The 20,133-nt window shown below is 39.1% G+C and overlaps 1 protein-coding gene across 2 annotated transcripts in view; it reads right to left on the bottom strand.

The window, feature by feature from the left end:
• Positions 1 to 824: 824 nt before the first annotated feature.
• The window catches only part of LOC135681889 (uncharacterized), a 39,204-nt gene continuing 19,895 nt past the window's right edge, over positions 825 to 20,133 (bottom strand). For both annotated transcript variants that reach the window (XM_089113094.1, XM_065196530.2), the window contains exons 20-39: positions 19,900 to 19,973; positions 19,549 to 19,596; positions 14,449 to 19,365; positions 13,997 to 14,221; positions 10,250 to 13,186; positions 10,010 to 10,111; positions 9,760 to 9,869; positions 8,900 to 9,026; positions 8,314 to 8,448; positions 7,735 to 7,847; positions 7,399 to 7,531; positions 6,865 to 7,027; positions 6,636 to 6,724; positions 5,312 to 5,359; positions 4,733 to 4,869; positions 4,100 to 4,322; positions 3,762 to 3,842; positions 3,217 to 3,312; positions 2,716 to 2,802; positions 825 to 1,935 (exon numbers count right to left, since the gene is read on the bottom strand). In XM_089113094.1, coding sequence (XP_088969220.1) covers positions 1,843 to 1,935; positions 2,716 to 2,802; positions 3,217 to 3,312; positions 3,762 to 3,842; positions 4,100 to 4,322; positions 4,733 to 4,869; positions 5,312 to 5,359; positions 6,636 to 6,724; positions 6,865 to 7,027; positions 7,399 to 7,531; positions 7,735 to 7,847; positions 8,314 to 8,448; positions 8,900 to 9,026; positions 9,760 to 9,869; positions 10,010 to 10,111; positions 10,250 to 13,186; positions 13,997 to 14,221; positions 14,449 to 19,365; positions 19,549 to 19,596; positions 19,900 to 19,973 — 9,938 coding nt within the window. In that variant the 3' untranslated portion in view covers positions 825 to 1,842. The remainder of the gene's footprint in view (positions 1,936 to 2,715; positions 2,803 to 3,216; positions 3,313 to 3,761; positions 3,843 to 4,099; positions 4,323 to 4,732; positions 4,870 to 5,311; positions 5,360 to 6,635; positions 6,725 to 6,864; positions 7,028 to 7,398; positions 7,532 to 7,734; positions 7,848 to 8,313; positions 8,449 to 8,899; positions 9,027 to 9,759; positions 9,870 to 10,009; positions 10,112 to 10,249; positions 13,187 to 13,996; positions 14,222 to 14,448; positions 19,366 to 19,548; positions 19,597 to 19,899; positions 19,974 to 20,133) is intronic.

The raw sequence follows: 20,133 nt of genomic DNA, 5'->3' as shown, positions 1-20,133 counted from the left end.
TTTGCTGATCGCACTTGCAAGATACACTCGTAAACCACAGTGTAATCCGGGTCAAGTCACTTGAAGATTTGAGATCAATAAGCCTGTTTAAATAAACACGGCCGTACATTGGATATATGGATGTGCCATGCGATATTGTAAATGAGACATGCGACTACAACCGCAAAGCAACGATAATCGGCTTAAAAGGTCAAGAGATTTTCAGGCCTCAACTAAAAGTTTTGATAAAGAAATTATGGAAACCTTCGTTTACATGGGATTTTTTCCACTTTCAAAATTTCTGTTTGTTTCAAATTTGGTGTCATTGTGTGCCTTGAAAGTTCGGCTACTTGAATGTGAAAAAATCGAAAAAATGATGTTTTCATCCAGCAAACGTTTACCGTAACCTTAACAAACTTCCCACTGTTTAAGAAGCAGCAGAATTTGGTCCAAATAAAAGGCAAACAATTTTTACTCGTTAATCCCAAGAAGGTTCAGGATGCCTTTAAGCTTTGTTTTGGTAACTTTTGTCCTGTGTATTGCGTTAACAAACAGAACCCAATCGAAAATCTCATATTTTACTTGATTGAATACAACGATCATTCATTCAAGGCAACCTTGCGTAATGCAGTCATATTGGCAAATGAACTTTAACGTTTTCAGATATTTTTAGAAATATTAGAATATTTTCATTACTGAATAAAATATTCTGAATGCATGCAGTTAGGGTTGGATCCACCGATCCCAGCAGGATTTGAGTGATTGTACTTTTCCATATTCATCCTTGCCATAAGCTAGGTCAGGCATGAAACTAACTAAGCGTACAAAACAGAGAAACAATTCACTTGTTACCATTTATGATTGTTCGACGCTCGGTGAGCTAAACACCAGAGGATTCGAATGATAAAACAAACAAGACTGGTATTAAAGAGAACCGTTAAATACCCTGCCATTTCTAAAATACAATCTAATTTATGAAATACGACACAAATTCGAGATCTATTTTCTTAATAAAACTGTAAATCACTTACATAATTAATTAAACTGAAGATACATATTATATACCTCTTTATCGCGTGATTAGCAAGTTGATTGGAGCATACAAGGCATGAAAATCTACAATTACGACAAAACAATTGCCTAGGATAACTTTTACATCCAATATTTTTACAGGACAACAACCGATCTTGATCAAAATATAAGACTTTACGGAGGCGGTGTCAAAACGTGGCAACAGAATCAAACAGATTCGCTGTTCCCACACGAGGCTATATTTACAAGTTAGGCGTATACATAAAAACACTAAGGCCGCTTATAACAACCACCGTTTAGAAACTACATACTTAGATTTCTCTTCTGATTTGGGCAGAAATCGCTTTTTCAAAATAACCCCAGATCATATCTTTGAAGATTTAACACACTGGATCTAACATTACTTTAAGTTGTGAATTAATCAAAATTTGATTTTTGAGATCAAGAAACAATCCTTCTCAAAACCTGGTGAAAATATTATCCAGCTTGTCAATTTTGACTTATTAATTATGACTTATTAATTATGACTTATCAATTAGGACTTATTAATTATGACTTATCAATTAGGACTTATCAATCATTATATTAGTTCTAAAATCTTCATAAGCAACAATTGCCCGTGAGGAGTGAAATAGCCCTGGGTAAAATAAGATTGAAGTCTAATATTCAAATGTTTTTGAGAAATAAAACACAATTAAAATGTAAAAAAGCTAAAAATCAGGTCTTGTTACGATACAACCTTCGGGTTGCAACATACATCGCCAAACACAACTATAACAACAGGCATAATGAGCATGCAGTTTAGCAAGAGCCAAGCGTCAGTTGCAAGCTCTAGTTCATCCATTTTCGGCAGTTTGCGGCTCCGCAAAGACAGGCGATTTTATGCTGATCATCTTCGAACTCAAATTTGTAATCATACGTTAGCTAAAAAACAAATCGGTAATTAAATCATTGGCGCAATCACTATCAGCAGGAAGCTTTACGAAAAAAATTACTACATCACGATCCACTTAGTGATCAAATGGGTGAAATAAACTTAAACATTAATCCTAAATCCTGCAATCTGCGAGCTAATCGGATTACTCCAATCATACTAATGTAGAGAATTCATAAAGTTCAACAACTTGAAAAGGACCTTGGTATAAAAAGAAAACCTGCTAGTGCCATTATTATGTCTCATTGAAGAAAATAATGCTTTCTAAACTTTTTCTTGTAACAGAAAAGGTTTTAAAGAGGGCGGGCTCAACTTTAACAGCGGCTTATCGCAGTATTCGAGAAGAAATGCTTTGGATCTTGAGCACGCGGGGTTTAGAGTGAGGAAATGAGCAATTTTGTTGAGCGTTATCACAGCATATGTTCCGAGGCTTAAGATAATCAACTGACAGGTTTAGGTTTATCAAACAATATTGAAAATGGGTTTTATTCTTCTTGACAGCAACCAATCAATAATGTTAAATAGCCTGGACATAAGTTGAATGGCTTTTGCACTCTTGATAAGCGAATTGCTGTTTTATTCTCTTCTCAGTCATTAAAATTCAGTTCTAACCCATGTTTAACATGCACATATGTATGCATTTTAAGACACTAATTCCTTTAATCAATATTAAAGTTAAGAACAATAATAAAAAAAGGTCAAGCGAAAACGACACGAGAAAACAGTCTTTGGATCAGAAAATTCAATTCATATTAAACACAGTAACTCACCTCTTCTCCCTTCTCCAGTTTTCGGTTTGAAATGATAATTATTTTTGGCATTTTTTCAATAATGACAACCTCGGCAACACAGTTAGGCTGAGCAAAGAAAAACAAAGTTCATAGTCACAAACAACATTACTCTCTTGAAAACAAAACAAGAAAATCATAAATTGCCTCAAAATGTCTTTCTCAAATGTGCATTTTCCTCTTTCTTTCTAACTGCGAGTTTGACAAAGTCACAGGCATTTCATTTAAACAAAGAGAAAGGTAAAGCAAGTGAGTTGAGCAGCAAAGTATAACATTAATATGTGAGCATAAATTTCTTTATGGTGATTTCGGAAACCATTCTTCTCAATATTCTATCAAGAATTCTTCTCAATAACTGCCACCAAAAGAAGATGAAAACGGATTTTCAAAAAGAAGATGAAATTAAAACAGATAATAACAAATACGGAAGGCGTGATTGTAGCAAAATTATTTGCAGCAGGCATTTTGCTGTAATGTACATACATCGCAAGAATGGTTTATGTATCTGGCATGACCCCCCGTCAGGGTTGCATCAATGACGGTATCTGAATCAACTCGGAACATGTATACACCGCGGTTCTGCAAAAGAAAAATTCGGTACATTACTGCAAGTAGAAGATGTCAACGGCCGGCGTAAAGGATTTGATTATACGTTGAACAGACGATGCAACATTAAAACAGTAGGAATAAATTTGCCAAGGGTTGTACAGCAATATAACACTTAAACAAGAAATTTGATGAAATTAAGAAAATCAGTCGCTAACATTTGCCATATAATTACATCTAAAACGAGTTAATTAACAACATAAGTCAGTAAGGTTGGGGACAACAATTGTCATTACGTAACTCGTGCAATATCAACACGATGAAAAAGCAGCTACTGAAAACCCACTTTGCCAGGTTGACATCTACAAACGCGAACAAACAATATCGCCAGCCAACAAACATTCTCCTTACCACAGACGAGAGAAACTAAAACAATATACGTTGAAGGGGTACTAGCAAAAATCATACACAAAATTACTTACGCTGTTCTCGTAGATCCGCTCTCGTTTGTTTGCTACTTCGTTGCGAATAATTGACCCAATATACTCGATAATCATTGTGTTCTGCAAACGAATAAGAAACAACAATTAGAGAAAATACATTTGAATCAAATATTCCATTGATGCATGATTTAGTTTTAAAAGTGGAAGCAGTTAATCGACAGCAACAAATGGATAAGTATTCAAGTAAAAATGAATATGTTTACGAGGTTTTTTCTGTTGGTCAAATCGCTATGATTCGCTCGATGTTAGACAAATCAGATACCAGTTTGAAATGCAAAATACAGATTGCAAGTTGGAAGATAGAAAGTTGTACATACTGGTTCAATATCGCGGATCGCAAAGAGACCAAGACCCTGAATTCTCGACTTGCTCAGCAAAACGTAGTTCTTCCATTCACTTTTCATTCTGCGATACTGTGCTGTTTTCGATATAGCCCAACTGTTCCTCAAAAGACTTCCTTGACTGCCTTCATCGATTAACAAATCACAGCGTTCAACTCTATCAGCCGGGGTTGAGGATGCCGTTCTCAGCGAAACAGGCCTAAGGACAAGCAAAGGCCATCAATGCATTAAAATTGTTGTTATTATTAAAAAAAGAAAGAAATCGTTGCACACTTTGGAGAATCAAAATTATTTTAGATATTTGATTGCAACAACCAGACTCTGATGAAGAACCTAGTTATACAGTTCTTGAAATGCAGCATTTAATACTAAAGAAAACAGGGACAGAAGCAGGCTGCATAATTTTGAGAGTTGAAAAATTGAAAAGGTCAACTTAAAAAAACTTGGTCAAATCAAGACATTCGCACTTCATGCTTTCTTTTTCTGCACACGAAAGATAAATACACTTGTTGCAGTTTGTGTAATCACAAACAGAGACTGAATAAGCATTTAATTTTCCTTTATGAACGGCATTATCAAATGTATACTTAAAAATATGCGGTAGCAAACCTGTTTAGGTGAACATTGCGTGTTGATTCCGACCTAATGCAGCCAGTTGGGTTGACTGCCAAGGGCAGTTCGGCCATTATCATTGGCGTTCTTCCGAATCGAAAGGAAAAGTCGTGAATTGTGTCCACACCAGGCAGCTGAAAATGTATTCATAATTATAGCCCGCGGAACATGCTAAAAATAGCCTAACTTTCATTCTGATGACAAAGTTACATTTAGAAATAAAATAGGTTCAATACGCCACGGATGATTTTAATTTTCCAAATTTTTGATGTTTTCAAACTAGAAGTTGATGTTTGAAGGCTGCTTCGTCTCGTTTTGATGTATGAGCAGTTCTAGCTATAGGTACTTTAACAAAAAAATACAGCTAAGCTTTTTATTGACAAAGAAACACTTTTTTCAAAGTTTCACTCACTTTGAATAAATTGGCATTGAAAAACTGTCACTATGTAAACAAATAACTCGATTAGCAAATCTCAAACAAACCCTATTATTGTTTTAGGCGACGAAATCGCTGCCATTTGACGGGCATATTTAGGACTGGCAGCGAGTGATGCAAAGGTAGCTAAGACAACTTACTGATTCGATAATCCGTTGTATTGATGGATCCGACAAACCAAACAAATCCTAAAAAAGCATTCGTTTTGAATTGAGGTGGAACAAAGATTTAATGGTACAAAATATGTACAAGATAGATGCCTATGAAGTATGGGAACACGGGAACAGCGTGGCCAGGAAATTTTGAGTGCGTTAGAATCTGCATGAATCTTTTAAAAAAAATTGTTCTGCGCAAGCTTAAAGTGCCTATGCAATCAAATTTGACAAGTTTTGAGAAAGACACACTTTTTATAAGCAAAATTTGCAGATTTCAAGTGATAAATGTGGAGGTGATTCTTTTCATGCGGAACCGTCTAAAAATTTAGGTTGAATATCCCAATTTCACGTTTTCGACTGTGACAAAGCGCGCGTTGTCTGTGACATCACAAAGTTTGCAAACATCACAAAGTTTTGCAGCTGGGTTTAAATACACTAAGTAGAATGGAGTTCGCTACTGGAACTACAGTTAAAATAGCTGAAGGGGTCAACTTTAAGTCAGGGTCCATATCCAATTTTTTTAGCGCATCAAAATGTCCTTTTTTGCAAAGTTTCATACTGTTGTACTAAAGTACGGCTGAAATACGATAATACCGTCTATTAAGGTGTGGGCAATGTACCCCAGTCTAAAAATAGAACAAGGGGGCGATTTTCAGATGGAGTATATATCCCTTTGTGCACAATTTGCACAATTGTTTGACTAACAGCCCTGACTAAGTGGTATGTTGTGTTTACTGCGAAGACGGAAACAACTGCAAACCTTCTGACGTCACTGATTCTGACGCTTTGTCACTCGCACTCATTGGTTTAAAACACCCAAAACAAACCTTGCCGTGCAAATTTTCGAGGTAATAATCGTTTTTATATTGCAAAAATAGGTAGAAGTTTCAATTTCTTTCAAAAAAACTATGCTATGTGTGAAATCACATTTCACAGGCACTTTAAAGAACTTCTTTGTGAAGAAAATAAACAAAACTGGCTTGCAATTTCCTGTAATGAGCAATAAGTGATTTGATTGCATGAAGTACATCGCAGTTTCTAGGAAAGATTAAATCTCTCAAGGCCTCTGAAATAAGGTATTTGAGAATAATAATCCTTTGGTAGAGCAAAGCGTAAGGAAAGCACGGAAATGCGGAAATAGAGGATACTCAGAATACAAACGTCGGGAAATGACCTTGGCAAAGAAATCTGATCTTTTACATAGGTGCAGAGATTGTCCTTCGATAAACCCACGAAACTTATTTTCGCTAACGTACCCGATTAATCAACACTGATAAACGAAACAAAATATTTTTAACCAAATTATTACCTCGCCAGTAACAAACTCTGGAAAGATCTTCACCATTTTTGCTTCTTCGCGCAATTTTCTTACCGGTTCAAAGACACAACTCCAAACTTCTGCAACATGAATCGAAGATAACATGAGATGGATACACTCAATAACTAAAGATGTTGATATTTTAAGTAATACCAACGTTAAGCAAAATTTCCATTAAAAAAGGAAAGGTAATTAATGAAATCGCTAAAGCAATAGAAACCTTTAGGCGTGCTGCCGGCGAACTCTCCAACCTTCTTGCCAGAATCTTTAACAATGATTACGAAATGAGGGGAGCCATCGACTTCTTCTATTGAATTGACATACCAGCAACGCTTTCCTATTTGCTCAGTGCTCCAATAAAATCTCGTAGTTTTGAAACCAACCTGGAATAAATCAAACAAAAAATCAAAAACGCTTGGTCTTAAAACAGATGCACGAGTATAATCCAGTCTGAAGTGCCTTCAAAGCAGTACTTCCAGTTCACCAGCTGCAAATGTCATAAAAGGTCTCTGCTTAAAAGCCTACCAAATCTGTACAAGACAGAAAACGACTCTTCAGTTGATCATGATACCTAAAAATTGATCATGATACCTAAAACGCCTATCAAATTTTACAAGACAGAATAGAATTGCCTCTAGTGTACCAGAAAAGGCACTTGTTCTGGTACTTTAAAGAGCCTAATCAAGAAATTTATCCAAAAATTGGCCTTGGCGCTGTCTTTGGTTCCTATTAAAGAGAATAACGACAGGCTTACTGGATAAATGGCATCCTTGGAATGGAACTTATGCAACTGATGCGGAAGGAGTTGTCCAAGCTCATGAAATATGAGACTTCCAATGCGAATTGTAAACGCACTTTGCTCTTTTTCGTTGTTCAGTTTCAAAACCCTTAAACAGAATAGACAATGTGAAAGATTAAAACAGTAAAGTGTACCAAATAAATGCCAAATAAACAACAAAATCACCTATACTCTTATGTTTTCATTCACAAGTTCAGAAAACAATCACTATTTAAAATGGTTTGTGATAAGCAGATGAAATCGGAATTCGTGAAGAGCCTCTGTTTTTAATTCAGGCAAAAAGGAATGTACCTTGCTAACTGTTTGGTGATATCCCTGTTGACATAAACCTTTCGCAAGACAGCATATGAAGGCAATCGCTGGTCCACCGATCCATAATTTTTATGTTGAGGGCACAGTACAGTCTGGAGGAAAAGAAATAAATATAAAACTTAGCCAAATATCAGTGTGGATGGGGGTTTTGGTGGTTGTGTGTTATTGTTAAGAAGCTGCAGTCAGAATAAAACTATTGTTTTTGGACTATCTACAACAATGGCAATTAATTCATTCCAATCTTTTTTAACTTGAAATGTCAGCAACTAGATACTGATTACGCAATGCAAGACAGATAAAAATTAGATGGAGAATTAGTCCATAAACTCGCAGGAATCCAATAAAATCACTCTTCAGTCAAATAACGTCGTATCTTTATTCGAATCAAGTCGTTTTTTCTCAATGCTGATTTCAAATTTCCGCCAGAATGGAACCGAAAAACAAAATTGGCGGTACGTTGTACCAGGAAGTCGGATAGATAGATTTCCAGAAATGTATGGAAGCTGTAAGAGAATATTTGACAAATGCAGCTGGGTAGAAAGCTTTAAGAAGACTGACCTTATCCTTGAAAAACACGCAATTCGCTTTTATTGCACAGTTGAAATGATAATTCATCTCGCACCGCCTCATTTGGGAGCCAATTACCCTGGCACAAGTGACAGTTGCACCTCTCTTGGAACAATAAACACAGGACTGCAAAGGAAGTGATCAAGTTAAAATTTTAGCAGCTACAACTCATTAAGATATATGGTTCCCTAACAGTTTATTTAGCTTTTAAAATTGGAAAAGCCCTAAATAGCTCATCAGTTGAAATGCGAAAAAGCAATAGATTAAGTCAAATGATACGTATATCGAAAATAAGAGAGAAAAAGGGAACAATGGAAGGAAACAAAAAACACGGCATACAAATAGCGAAAGCAGAAGCGGCGACAAGAAAAATAACCTGGTCACATGTTTGATACTGCTTAATTCCACAGCAAGCATAAGTATATGTAATAGATACACTGGGTTGATGAGTCTCTTCAGGAAAAGAGACAAAAGAAAGATTTCCAAAAATACATACACTAATGAGGTTACAATGAGGTTACATATAGAAAATGCAATCAGCATCATTAATTGATATACAAGATGGTCAACAAGTTACCGTTTGAACCCCTCGCTCGTAAGCTTTCTGAACGTTGTGCAAGGCGCCATTCAATGTTTCGTAGACCTCCAAAGACCAAAGCGCACAATTCAAGTGAACCCATATGTTGACGTCATAATTAATCAACCTGAAATATCAATAAACAAAATTAATTTTTAGGCCCTCAAGCATGTATTTTGTGCTCCTGATTTGATTGGCTAATGGCTTATCTGACAAGACAGTAAAGGTTACCATACCAAATGGTTTTCCTTGCATACATCATTAGAAACCGGATACAAGAAACCGGATACAAGAAACCGGATACAAGAAACCGGATACAAGAAACCGGATACAAGAAACCGGATACAAGAAACCGGATATAAGTAACCGGATATAAGTAACCGGCTATAAAAAACTGTCTATAAGAAACGGAGCTCTTGAACAAATAAAAAATTGAGAAACCATAGTACTGATTACTCACAATCTCAAAAACTGTTCGAAAATAATTATTTTAAGGAGCAGTAGGAAGGGACTGTTTTCGAAGATTAGAGACCTACTTTTTGTTTAATTGATATTTACATAGATGAATAGAAAGAGGAGCTCCTTGTGACTTATTAGGTGTTCTATTTCATGCTGCCCCATCTTACATTTGTGTGTTTCTAAAAAGTAGCTCTTTAACACATGGTATTTAAGCAACTGTTTAGCAACTTTTAGCAGTAAAAGCAGGCAAAATTAGGAAACTGGGACCTAATCCACAGCTTGGATTCTTAATAACTGTATAACGGTTTGCAATGATCTTACGATACAGTGATTGAAACAGCAAACATACAGGATACAATGATGTGGATGGATACACAATGACTATACACAAAAACAATTACCTGGCAGTTCCTTCTGTGACTCCGTCACCAACATCACCACACAACATACACTCTCGCTCATCTTTTGCGTCTGCTCCTGCTTTCAATGCACCACCATATTTTTCCAGAAGCTAAAAAGTAAAGAAATTTAAACCATGTCTTATCATTACTCAACAAACATGATCTAAAAAGGCATATATGTAATTATGCTACTGATACCAATTATAAAAAACTAAGGATTTAAACGTACCGCAGATGAAAATTAACTTACTTCTGCAGCTGTCAATTTTGAAACATCATTTCTCATTGTCTTGGAATCAAAAAGTATCTTCCATCGCTTCCATATGACTAACCGGGGCTTCTTTCTGTCCAGCTAGAAATGATGAAAGGTTAGTGAAGCAGTAACACACAATATTCACCATGAAGTCAAAAAAGGGTTGGAATTTGTTAACTGTTGAAACCAACTCAGTAAGAGCAGTGTCTAGAAGAGATATTCTGGGTCAGCACTTACTTGTTCCTCGGCAATTAAGCCTTTTCTCTTGACAAGCACAGACGCAGGTGCAGCAGCTTCGATTTCCCCTCTAACATCGATTGTGCTGATGACAGAGCCATGATAGCCAGAGTTTGATGCTTCCCCTGTCGACACAGGTATAACGCTACGTACTGGGTCAATAAACTGTCCACTATCATCGTTATAAAGGCCCTCGCCGGGTCCAGATGTCATACGTGATTTCAAAGAGTAATAGCTTTTGAGACACATTTGCGAGCAGAAGACAAACGATAAATCATCTCCCGATGCGACGTTCACTTTTACAAACTTTGCATCATCCACACTGACGCATGCAGAATCTTTCCCTAACGTGTCCGAATCTTTGCATTGAATATAGCCCGAGCCCTGTATTGAGATGTCACAATGTTTACAAAAAGGAGCCTTGTTACCTTCATTATCTTTGAATTTACCATTATCTAGACAACTGAAGTGTACATCGTTTTCGTTTCCAATTGAAGTTGCAGAAGGCATCCTATGTAAAGATTCTCCTGCTGTTTCAGCGCGGTTTCCTGGTTTTTCGTCAACAATTTCCATAGTCTGTGGTTTATTAACACCTAAAATATCTGTAACAACTGACACGCGCTCGTTTGGCGTTCGATGGTCATTTCCAGACATTGTCAAGGTGACTAGAACGCCTTCCTTTGAGTCCTCTCGAGTTCGGTCTTCGCTTCGATTCTGTTGATTAGAATTTGAATATGTGGCTCCAAAACTGTCCTGCTGTCGGTCATCCTGCCTGAACAATAAGGCATTTTTGTTCGGATCTGACTTTTGTATGATATCGTCAAAAATACCTTCTGTTGGTATCATCTGCAAGCTGTCGCGCAGTGACTGGTTAATGGTTCCTGGCGATGGCGGAAGTGATGCTGGCGGGGTTGGAGGATTGCTTGATGTAACCGGCGGATTAGGAGATGGGAACTGTGCATAATAGTCGAACTGGTCCTGAACAGTTGCATTGCCAAACGTGCCAAGAAGCATTTTGTCACCGTTTAGATATCCACTGCCAAATGGCTGTACTAACGGATACAAAAGACGTACTTCTGGTTCACAAAGAGGAAACCTTAAACCCTTGTCTTCCAGAATTAATCTAACGGGTGATTTTGGCATTGGTTCCCTTTCTTTAGAAGTACCACCTTTGACTTTTCGCTGTTGTTTTGTGCGGGGCATTTTCTTGTCCATTTTCTTTGGCACTGTACGTTGGTTTTCTTGATCTTTCAATTTCATTTGCCGTTGCTCCTCCAATAGCCTTCTTCTTCTCTCAAAATCTTCCTTTTTTCTCTCTAGTAAAAACTTTTTCTGTTCTTCAGGATTTAATAAACTAAAATCAACATTGCCAGATGGGACCTGGGCGCCCTGCACTGATTTCTTCTTTTTCGTAACTGCTTTAGGACTTTCTTTTGCTGATGGCTCTCCTGCTGCATTGTAACGAGAAACACTTTGATCCATTGGATACGGGACTGAACTAACGGGTTGCGGGTGCACCTGTTGTTGGGGTGGTTGTTGTTGCAGTTGATGGTGTTGCAGCTGCTGTTGTTGCAATTGTTGTTGAATGTAGTCTGGGGGGTAATGGAGAGGACTTCGAACTGTAGAATTTTGTGGAATTTGACTGTCATTTTGGACAGCTGGTCTACTTTGCAATTGTGAATAGGGTTGGGGTGCATGACTCAGGTCATCTGGGCGATCAGCAATTGGGGGATAAATAGCACTTGCCTTTCCTTTTAGTTCAGTAGGAGGCATTTGCTGTGCTTGGGGAAAAGCGTCAGGTACTTGCTGTTTTTGACCACTGCTCATGGAGGCCGTTTGAGCCCACGGCTGCTGATGTAAGCTACCAGATGACAGCTGTGGTGTTGTCGATTGAGTTGACATAATATGTAAATTGTTATCAATGACTGCCGTACTTGGCTGTGTAACTATTGCAGTGGTAACATTAAAATGAGTGCTGATAATGTTTGACATAGAACTTTGGTTGTGGATAAAAGTTGGACTCTGCAATTGTTGACCTTGTGGCTGCGTGAGAGTCTGCCGCTGGGATTGGCTAAAATAGTCCACGTCATTCGAGATACGAACAGAAGCAGGAATATTTTGGAAATAGATACCAGATGAAGAATTTACAGGAGGTTGAAGGATTCGCTGAGTTAAACTTTCAGTCTTTTCACTAGATACCTGATTCGATTGTGCATTTTTCCATGGCTCTACAGCAACTGTTTGTAATCCCTGAATACTGGTGTGCGGAATTTGACTACCTGGAGTAACAGACATCTTACTTACGACTTTACTTTTCAACTCAACTTCCTGATATACATCACGAAGAGGCAAGCTTCCTTCTGAAATTCCAACTCTAGACAACTGGGGCCGTTGGTTTTGAACACTTGTTTGCGCTAACGACTTTGCTGCTGATTGTTGTTGCTGCTGTGCGTGGTTTTGCTGCTGTTGTTGCTGCTGTATGTTGTGCAATTGTGCCTGTTGCCAGTCTGAGCGTGACACTGCTGGGATGCGCTGATCAACACTTGCCTGACTGGAAACATAGCTTGCTTGGCCTACTAAACGTTCGTTAGTCGTTAAAGGCTTCATTTGATCTTGATGAACATTTGCATACATATCAATTTGATTTGGTACGCCGACTGCCTGTCCTGCATAGAGTGCAGTTTGATTTGACTGATTCTGAACATTTTTCATTGAACCCTGCATTTGCAACGTTGCACTAGCTGGCAATTGGGTCTTGATCTTAGCATCCAGTTCCGTATCTTTATTAGGAGTGGGTGGCTGAGGTGCATCACCTACTGAGGCAGGAGTTGGTGGCTGCGTGGGTGTAGATGGTGCCGGAGTCGCAGGGTCTGCTGAATCTCCTTTCGACTTGCGTGGTCTGCGACCCCTCTGCTTCTTTGGTTTATCTCTTGCATTCTGAAAGTGAACACGGAACTGTTACTCAACATGCATAGCTTACTTGAAAACTCTTCACAGTATAGTCTAATCTGAATGAAATTGCAAGCCCTTATAACTCCTTAAGGTCCTTACTAAATTGTTGGTGAAACCTGCTTTACTTTATTGAGAAGTAAGTATGTTGCAAAACTATTCATTTTTTCATCCTAGTTTGAAAAGAAACAGAAGTGATGCATTCTGTCTTGTCCTCAACTGAATGAACAAAGGAGCATAGAAACATGTCTAAATCTACACAAAGATTTGCTGAGATCATCATCATCATCATCATCATCATCATCATCATCATCATCATCATCATCATCATCATCATCATCATCATCATCATCATCATCATCATCATCATCATCATCATCATCATCATCATCATCATCATCATCATCATCATCATCATCATCATTATTATTTTATAGTTTTACGAATACGATTGTTATAGTCTTATTTTGTAAAACCAGGCTAGCCAATTGCAAATTACCTTTTAATGGTGAGATTTGTAATTGTAGTTTAAGTTGAATTGAAAATGAAATGTTTCCATTATTATCATTATTATTATTATCATCATTATTCAGAGACTTCAGAGATCAGAGAGCCGACTGGTGAGCAGAGCCTGTCAGGATCTTTAAATGTAGCTTTGGGCATTTAGAAGGTACGATCAAACTAAAAAAACCTCGGTCAAGAATGCTTGAATGCAGCTCAACCAAAATCTGAACAAAAAAATAATCTGCACAAACATTGCATTAGCATTGACTTGAAATGATTAAGAAATGAAAGCACCTCTGATACATTTTTTAACGTATTCTGCATGATGGCTGCCATGCCCTGTTGCACTTGTTGCATATTTGCTTGCATTCTTGCATGCAGCTGTCCCTGTTGGTCAAGTGACAATGTTCCCACCCACTGCTTGTATGCCTGCTGAGCTACCATCTGTTGTTGATACATGACATTAAGTTCCTGTTCTGAAAACTGCATGCCAGTAGATGCCATTGTTTGAAGCTGGGCCTTTGAAAAAAACAGCTACTTACTTTCTGATTCACAACAAAATGAAGGTTTTAAACAAAAGTTTCAAGTTTGCAGAGAAAATTGCCAACTGGAAAGGCGAGCAACAAACGAAAAATAAATGATAACAGCTACTGCCGAAAACGCAGCAAAGAACATCAATGCTGCAAGAACAAAGACGAAAGAAACATAGTAGGCACAGAAATTAGATGACTGACAGTTAAACGAACCTGCTGTTGGACAAATTGGCGTTGCAAAAGCATCATTTGCTGGTGGTACTGTTGCTGCAAAAGAAATTGCTGCTGGGGAGACATTTGTTGTTGGCTTAGCTGTTGATACTGAGCTTGCAGCTGGAATTGGTACTGCTGGAACTGCATAATTAACAACTGATGTTGGTGCATGAAAAGTTGCTGATATTGCGGAGATGTAGGAGGAATAACTGGCAACTTCTGTTTTTGTCTGTGGGTGGCAGATTGTTCTGGATTAGGCGTGTGAGGAGCAACATTTGGAGAGAAAGGTTGAAGCTGGGATGGTTGTTGTAGAACTGCTGGCGGAGTATCCTTTGAATTGAGGTCCTTTGGACTTCCGAAAGGCATTGTTTGGCTTACTGTTGGAAAGGGCCGTTGCTCAAGCGTACTTTGTGTCAATGATTTTGCAACTGTTGACAGAGCTTCCACATTGGAAGATGAAGCACTCTGAAGATAAGCCTTGCCACTATCAGAAGTCGTCAGAGGTGAAGAAACGTTATTCTGTGGCATGGGTTTATGAATGGCACTGTGTTTTGCACTGGCAACAGTCGGACCTGCTGATTCCTTTGGAAAGCTAGTCGGCGTGGGGCTCTTTAGTTTAGATACTGGACTCTCTCTGTTGACAAGAGGCACGCTTTCTGATGAAACATTTAACGCTGAAACATTGAAGGTCTCATGCAACGAAGTGTCAACTTTCGTTCCCTTAAGATTCCTGCTCATGTTCTCTAAAGCACTGAACGTATTTTGAGTGACATCGCCTTCCTGGATAACTTCAACTGTATGGTTTGACATTACGGTCGACACTACAGCAGATGTTTTTGCTCTAGCATAGCTAAGGACAGAAGAGTCCTGTGAATGAACAGATGACATACTTGTTTCCTGTCTATTAACTACTACCAAAGGCCGTGATTTCTGCATAAAACTTTTCCCTGCTTCATCACTTCCTTGACTGCCAATACCTTCAGTGTTCTTAACAAGAGAAACCTTTCCAGATTCAAACAACGACTTTGAGTTCTTCTTATCACTAACGTCTTCTTCCCCCTCGGAGTCTGTTCCACAATGGATTCCATCAGAGCAACTGTTGACAGGCCGTGATTGTTTTACTTTTCCTTCTTTTCTCATTTCCTGACGCGAGACAAGAATTTTCTTTTCTTTGCTATCATTTTCATCTTCAGAATCCGTCCCACAATGAATTCCATCTGTGCATCGCTCTTTGCTCTTACCTGCTTGTGTTTTATTGGTCCCTTCATCTTCAGAGTCTGTCCCACAGTGAATTCCATCGGAACATTGCTGCTTGCGCTTAGTTGCTTGATTTTTATTGGCCGCTTCATCTTCAGAGTCCGTCCCACAGTGAATTCCATCAGTGCATCGCTGCTTGCTCTTACCTCTGCGTTTCTTGTCAAGCTGGTCATCTTCAGAGTCTGTCCCACAGTGAATTCCATCGGAACATTGCTGCTTGCGCTTAGTTGCTTGTTTTTTATTGGCCGCTTCATCTTCAGAGTCCGTCCCACAGTGAATTCCATCAGTGCATCGCTGCTTGCTCTTACCTCTGCGTTTCTTGTCAAGCTGGTCATCTTCAGAGTCTGTCCCACAATGAATTCCATCCGTACATTGCTGCTTGTCCTTACCTGACTGTTTCTTACCAGGCTCTTCCTCTTCAGAATCTGTTCCACAATGAATACCATCGTCACATGGTTTTTTCTTACGGTTAACAGTTTTTCCAGTGAATTCCTCACCCTCCGAGTCTGTTCCACAATGAATACCATCCGCACACGGTCCTTTGATATTTTTCCTCATTTCTGGCAAGTAACTTTCATCCTCAGAATCGGTTCCACAGTGGATTCCATCCTCACAAACTTTCTTTGTATTTGAGATTTTATTAAAAGATTCATATCCAGCCTTTTCATTCTGTAAACTAGTAAGGGAACTTTTGTTGTTGTCTGGTGCACTTTCAGACTCAGAATCTGTACCACAATGAATTCCATCACTGCAAACAGCATTTCTCTCTGAAGGCATGGATCCTGACGCTACTCCAGCCATTTTGTGCAGTGTATCAACTGTTGAAGCAGTCTCCTCCTTGTTGGCTAGTCGAGAAGAATCTTGGCTATTTGTCATTACTAAATTATTAGTTGGAGATGGAGAACTACTGGCAGTGCTTTTTATGCTGCTGTTTGAAACTGCTTCATTGATGACTGATTTAGCAGTGGTATCCTTTTCCATTGACACATCTGACAAATGTTCAGAATGCATCGAAATGTCAGTGCCACTTGGGTCTGCTTTCCGAGACTCCATACTTGCTGACTCGTGCTTTGAGACGCCACTTTCCTCTGACATTTTTTCGTCATCATGGGAACTCTGGCTGGCTTTCGAGCCTACTTTTGCGTGTTGCACCACAGTTGAATCTATCTTGACTTGCTTTTCCTGTGCATCTTGTTTTTTTGTGTCACGTGACTTCTTTGTTTGCGACGAAGCTGCAGTGGTTTTTCGAGTTGTTGTTGTGCTTCCAGGCTGATTTCTTATCGCAGCTGGTTGGCCAGTATACATTCCACTAGCTGCCATTTGCATAAGCAGTGTTTGCTGCATTTGCAGTTGGTATAATTGCTGAGGTGTCAAATCTTTGGCCTTTTCTTCATCAATTGCTCCATAAGCAAATACTTGCTGCATATTTGGATGGAGAGTGGCAGCAGTGGCATTTGGCCATGAAATGCTATGTTGCACAACCGAAACGGTCTGAGCACCAGGCTGCTGAACAGGATAACCGTACTGCTGAGCTAGCTCTGCAAGAAACTTTTCATATTGCATAGCATTCTGACCAATATCTGTCTTCTGTTGCATCTGACGACTGTATTCGAGAAGAAACTGTTGTTGCAAGGCTTCTGGTATTTGTTGTTGATATTGCATTAATTGCTGGACAAATTGTTGCTGCGTCTGGTCCACCTGTGGGCGCACTGCACTGCCAGATGAAGTTGGGGCAACCTGCTGCTGTGCAAACACCTGCTGTTGATGTAGTTGTTGCTGTATCTGGACGACCTGTTGTTTCTGCATTTGTCGCTGCCTGTATAGGAATCTGATCCTTTCTTGGTGTTGCTCTTCGCTGTCCACTTCTGGCAGATCTTTGTCTGTATAAGACGAATACTGCACAGGGGTCGCTACTGACTGAAATAACTCAGGATTTCTTTGTTGCAATTGCCATTGGATGTATTGTTGCTGCGCAGCGATAAATTGCTGCTGCTGAAATAGAAGTGCTTGCTGTTGTTGTTGCTGCTGTTGTTGCTGTGGCCTCAGAGCAGCTGCTTGCTGCTTGTCAAATGCTTCAATAGTTGCAGTCTGTGCGATACTTGAACTGGTATCCAGCAGGAAACCAGACATTGTTTTTGTAATCTGGTTGTCATTACTTCTCTGGGATTTGTTTTCTGACTGACTTGTAGTAGAACTGAACATCCCGGGTTGGCTACTGGAGGGGGTAGCTGGGTCAGAAATGGAAATACTGATTCTTTGGTGCTGCTGCCGTTGTTGTATGATGCTGCTACTTGATGTAACATCACGTTTGTCACCAACAAAATCAACTCCAGCTTTGGAAACACCAGGGAGCAATGGGCCCTTGCTAGAAGAATCAGATACTGCTTGTGTTGAGGCAACACTATCATATGCTGGTGGCATGCCTGCAGCTGTGTTAGTGACAGAATCACCACGAATGGACCTTGTGTTTGCAATCCTCATCAAATCAGTAGTGTTGATTTCCATCAAACTGTCTAATTCTGCCGATTGCTCACTTCTCAAATCAAAGGCATATGTTTGTCCTGACGAGTCTCTTCCAACTAATTCATTCGACAGAAAACTGTGTTGTTGGGTTGAATGGTGATCGATGGGATACTCTGTGTGACTTGACACGCTGGTGGGAGTGGACACAGTTGTAGCCGCATCTGCAGGTCGTTGCTTAGAAGACTGACTAACTGTTAAAGGTTTCACAGGTGGTAGCACTGTTGGTCTGAACTCGTTCATTGCATAGTCCTGTTCTGAAGCAAACACACTTTGTGGCTTGCGACCCACCTTATTGTTGTCCTTTCTCATCTGCTCTTTCATCATCATAACTTGCTGGATTGTAGACGTTTGCTGATGAGATTGCTGTTCTTTCAGTCTTTGCTGTTGTAACAACTTCCACTGTCGTTCTTTTTCCTGCTCTAAAGCGAGTTTTCTCTTTTTCTCTTCCTTCTCAGTATCTGATTGTTCTTTACTTATTTTCTGCTGTTTTTTCAACTTTCTTTTTTCGCCAATTGTTGGTTCAATAGGCGCTGACTGGGACATTACCGCTGGAGAGCCACTAAAATCGCCACTTAGTGGGCTTTGAAAGGGTGAAGTTGCAAACACTGGTGTGGTTGGTGTAAGCCCCGAACCAGCATACTGCATTTCTGTTGGTACTATTTCTGCTAATGACTGTGGTTTGCTGTTTCCCTTGGATACAGGCCTTGCCAAAACAGAAGATGGGCTCTGGGATGGCACTAAATGGCCGCTTGGAGATGTGATTGTATCAGTAGCTAGATTTGGAGGACAAGATCGCAAATTATTCTCTGAGCCAACAGGCAGAGCATTTGGGTGCCTTGGAAAGGTGACACCAGGTCTAGTCTCGCTACCTGGTCTACTGGCAAGAGTGTGCGGCAAGTCTCCATAAGCATACCTAGAGGGTACAGTCTGGTCATGTTGTCGATTGCCAACAAGGCTACTTGGATCACCATTTAGAATAAGATTACCCGACAACCCCTTCAAAACGGCCATTTCATTGGTTTTACTAAGAGACCCAGAAACAGCTACTTGTGATGTTGGCAAACTTGAAGACGAATCAGCACTTTGATCATTGCCTTCTGCCGAAGTTGGTGTTGATGCTTTGTGAAACGGACCGAGCTATGAAAGAAATATTAATTTACTGAGTCACATTTTCTCCAAATTTGTAAAGGCTTTTCAAAACAATTAGATAAAAATTTGGCTTTTTATTGCAATAAAAAATTTGAAATAGCGACATATTGATATCAGCAAATGAAATATAAACAAACCATAGACAAATAATTAATCAGAACATAAAAATACCTTTCGACCCTGGTCTTTCTGTTTCACTCTGTTGTCTCTTGCACGCAGCTGAAATTGATCAATAATAACACAATTACACAACTAAAGTGATATTTCATCATTCATATAAAATTGTCTTCCATGAAACTTGGCAATAGAATTAGCACTACAGATAGAAGCAGGACAAGTTATGAAACAGCAACTAGATCTTAACGACGTTCGTTACAGCAACATTCATTAATGATAAAAACACTCTATACATGAAATTGAGAAGCCAGTTTTCGCTTATAACGCTTTTCCACAAACTCACAAAAAATTGATAATAAGAACAAATGTATTGAATAACTTTTTAATCTCATATAATATACGAACACGAAAGGGTTCTCTTTGCTCTTGCGGCAGCTTCCTCCATAATCTTGCAATTGCTCGGGCTCGGTTTGGCCATTCTAGAAGAGGAAACATTTTTGTTTAAGATCTTTCAAAGCGAGAGATTTAACAAATGAAAATAAATTTCATTGAGAAATATAGTTAGAGATACGCGACGACGCCAGTGGGGATCGCTGGATACACTTTTCCAATATCTTTTTAACTCGTAGTGATAGTTGT

This window comes from Rhopilema esculentum, chromosome 16 (assembly GCF_057945365.1).
Source record: "Rhopilema esculentum isolate cy_ngs chromosome 16, ASM5794536v1, whole genome shotgun sequence".
Classification (NCBI taxonomy): Eukaryota; Metazoa; Cnidaria; class Scyphozoa; order Rhizostomeae; family Rhizostomatidae; genus Rhopilema; species Rhopilema esculentum.
The sequence above is the reverse complement of the archived record's forward strand: the minus strand, read 5'-3'. Positions and strand labels throughout refer to the sequence as shown.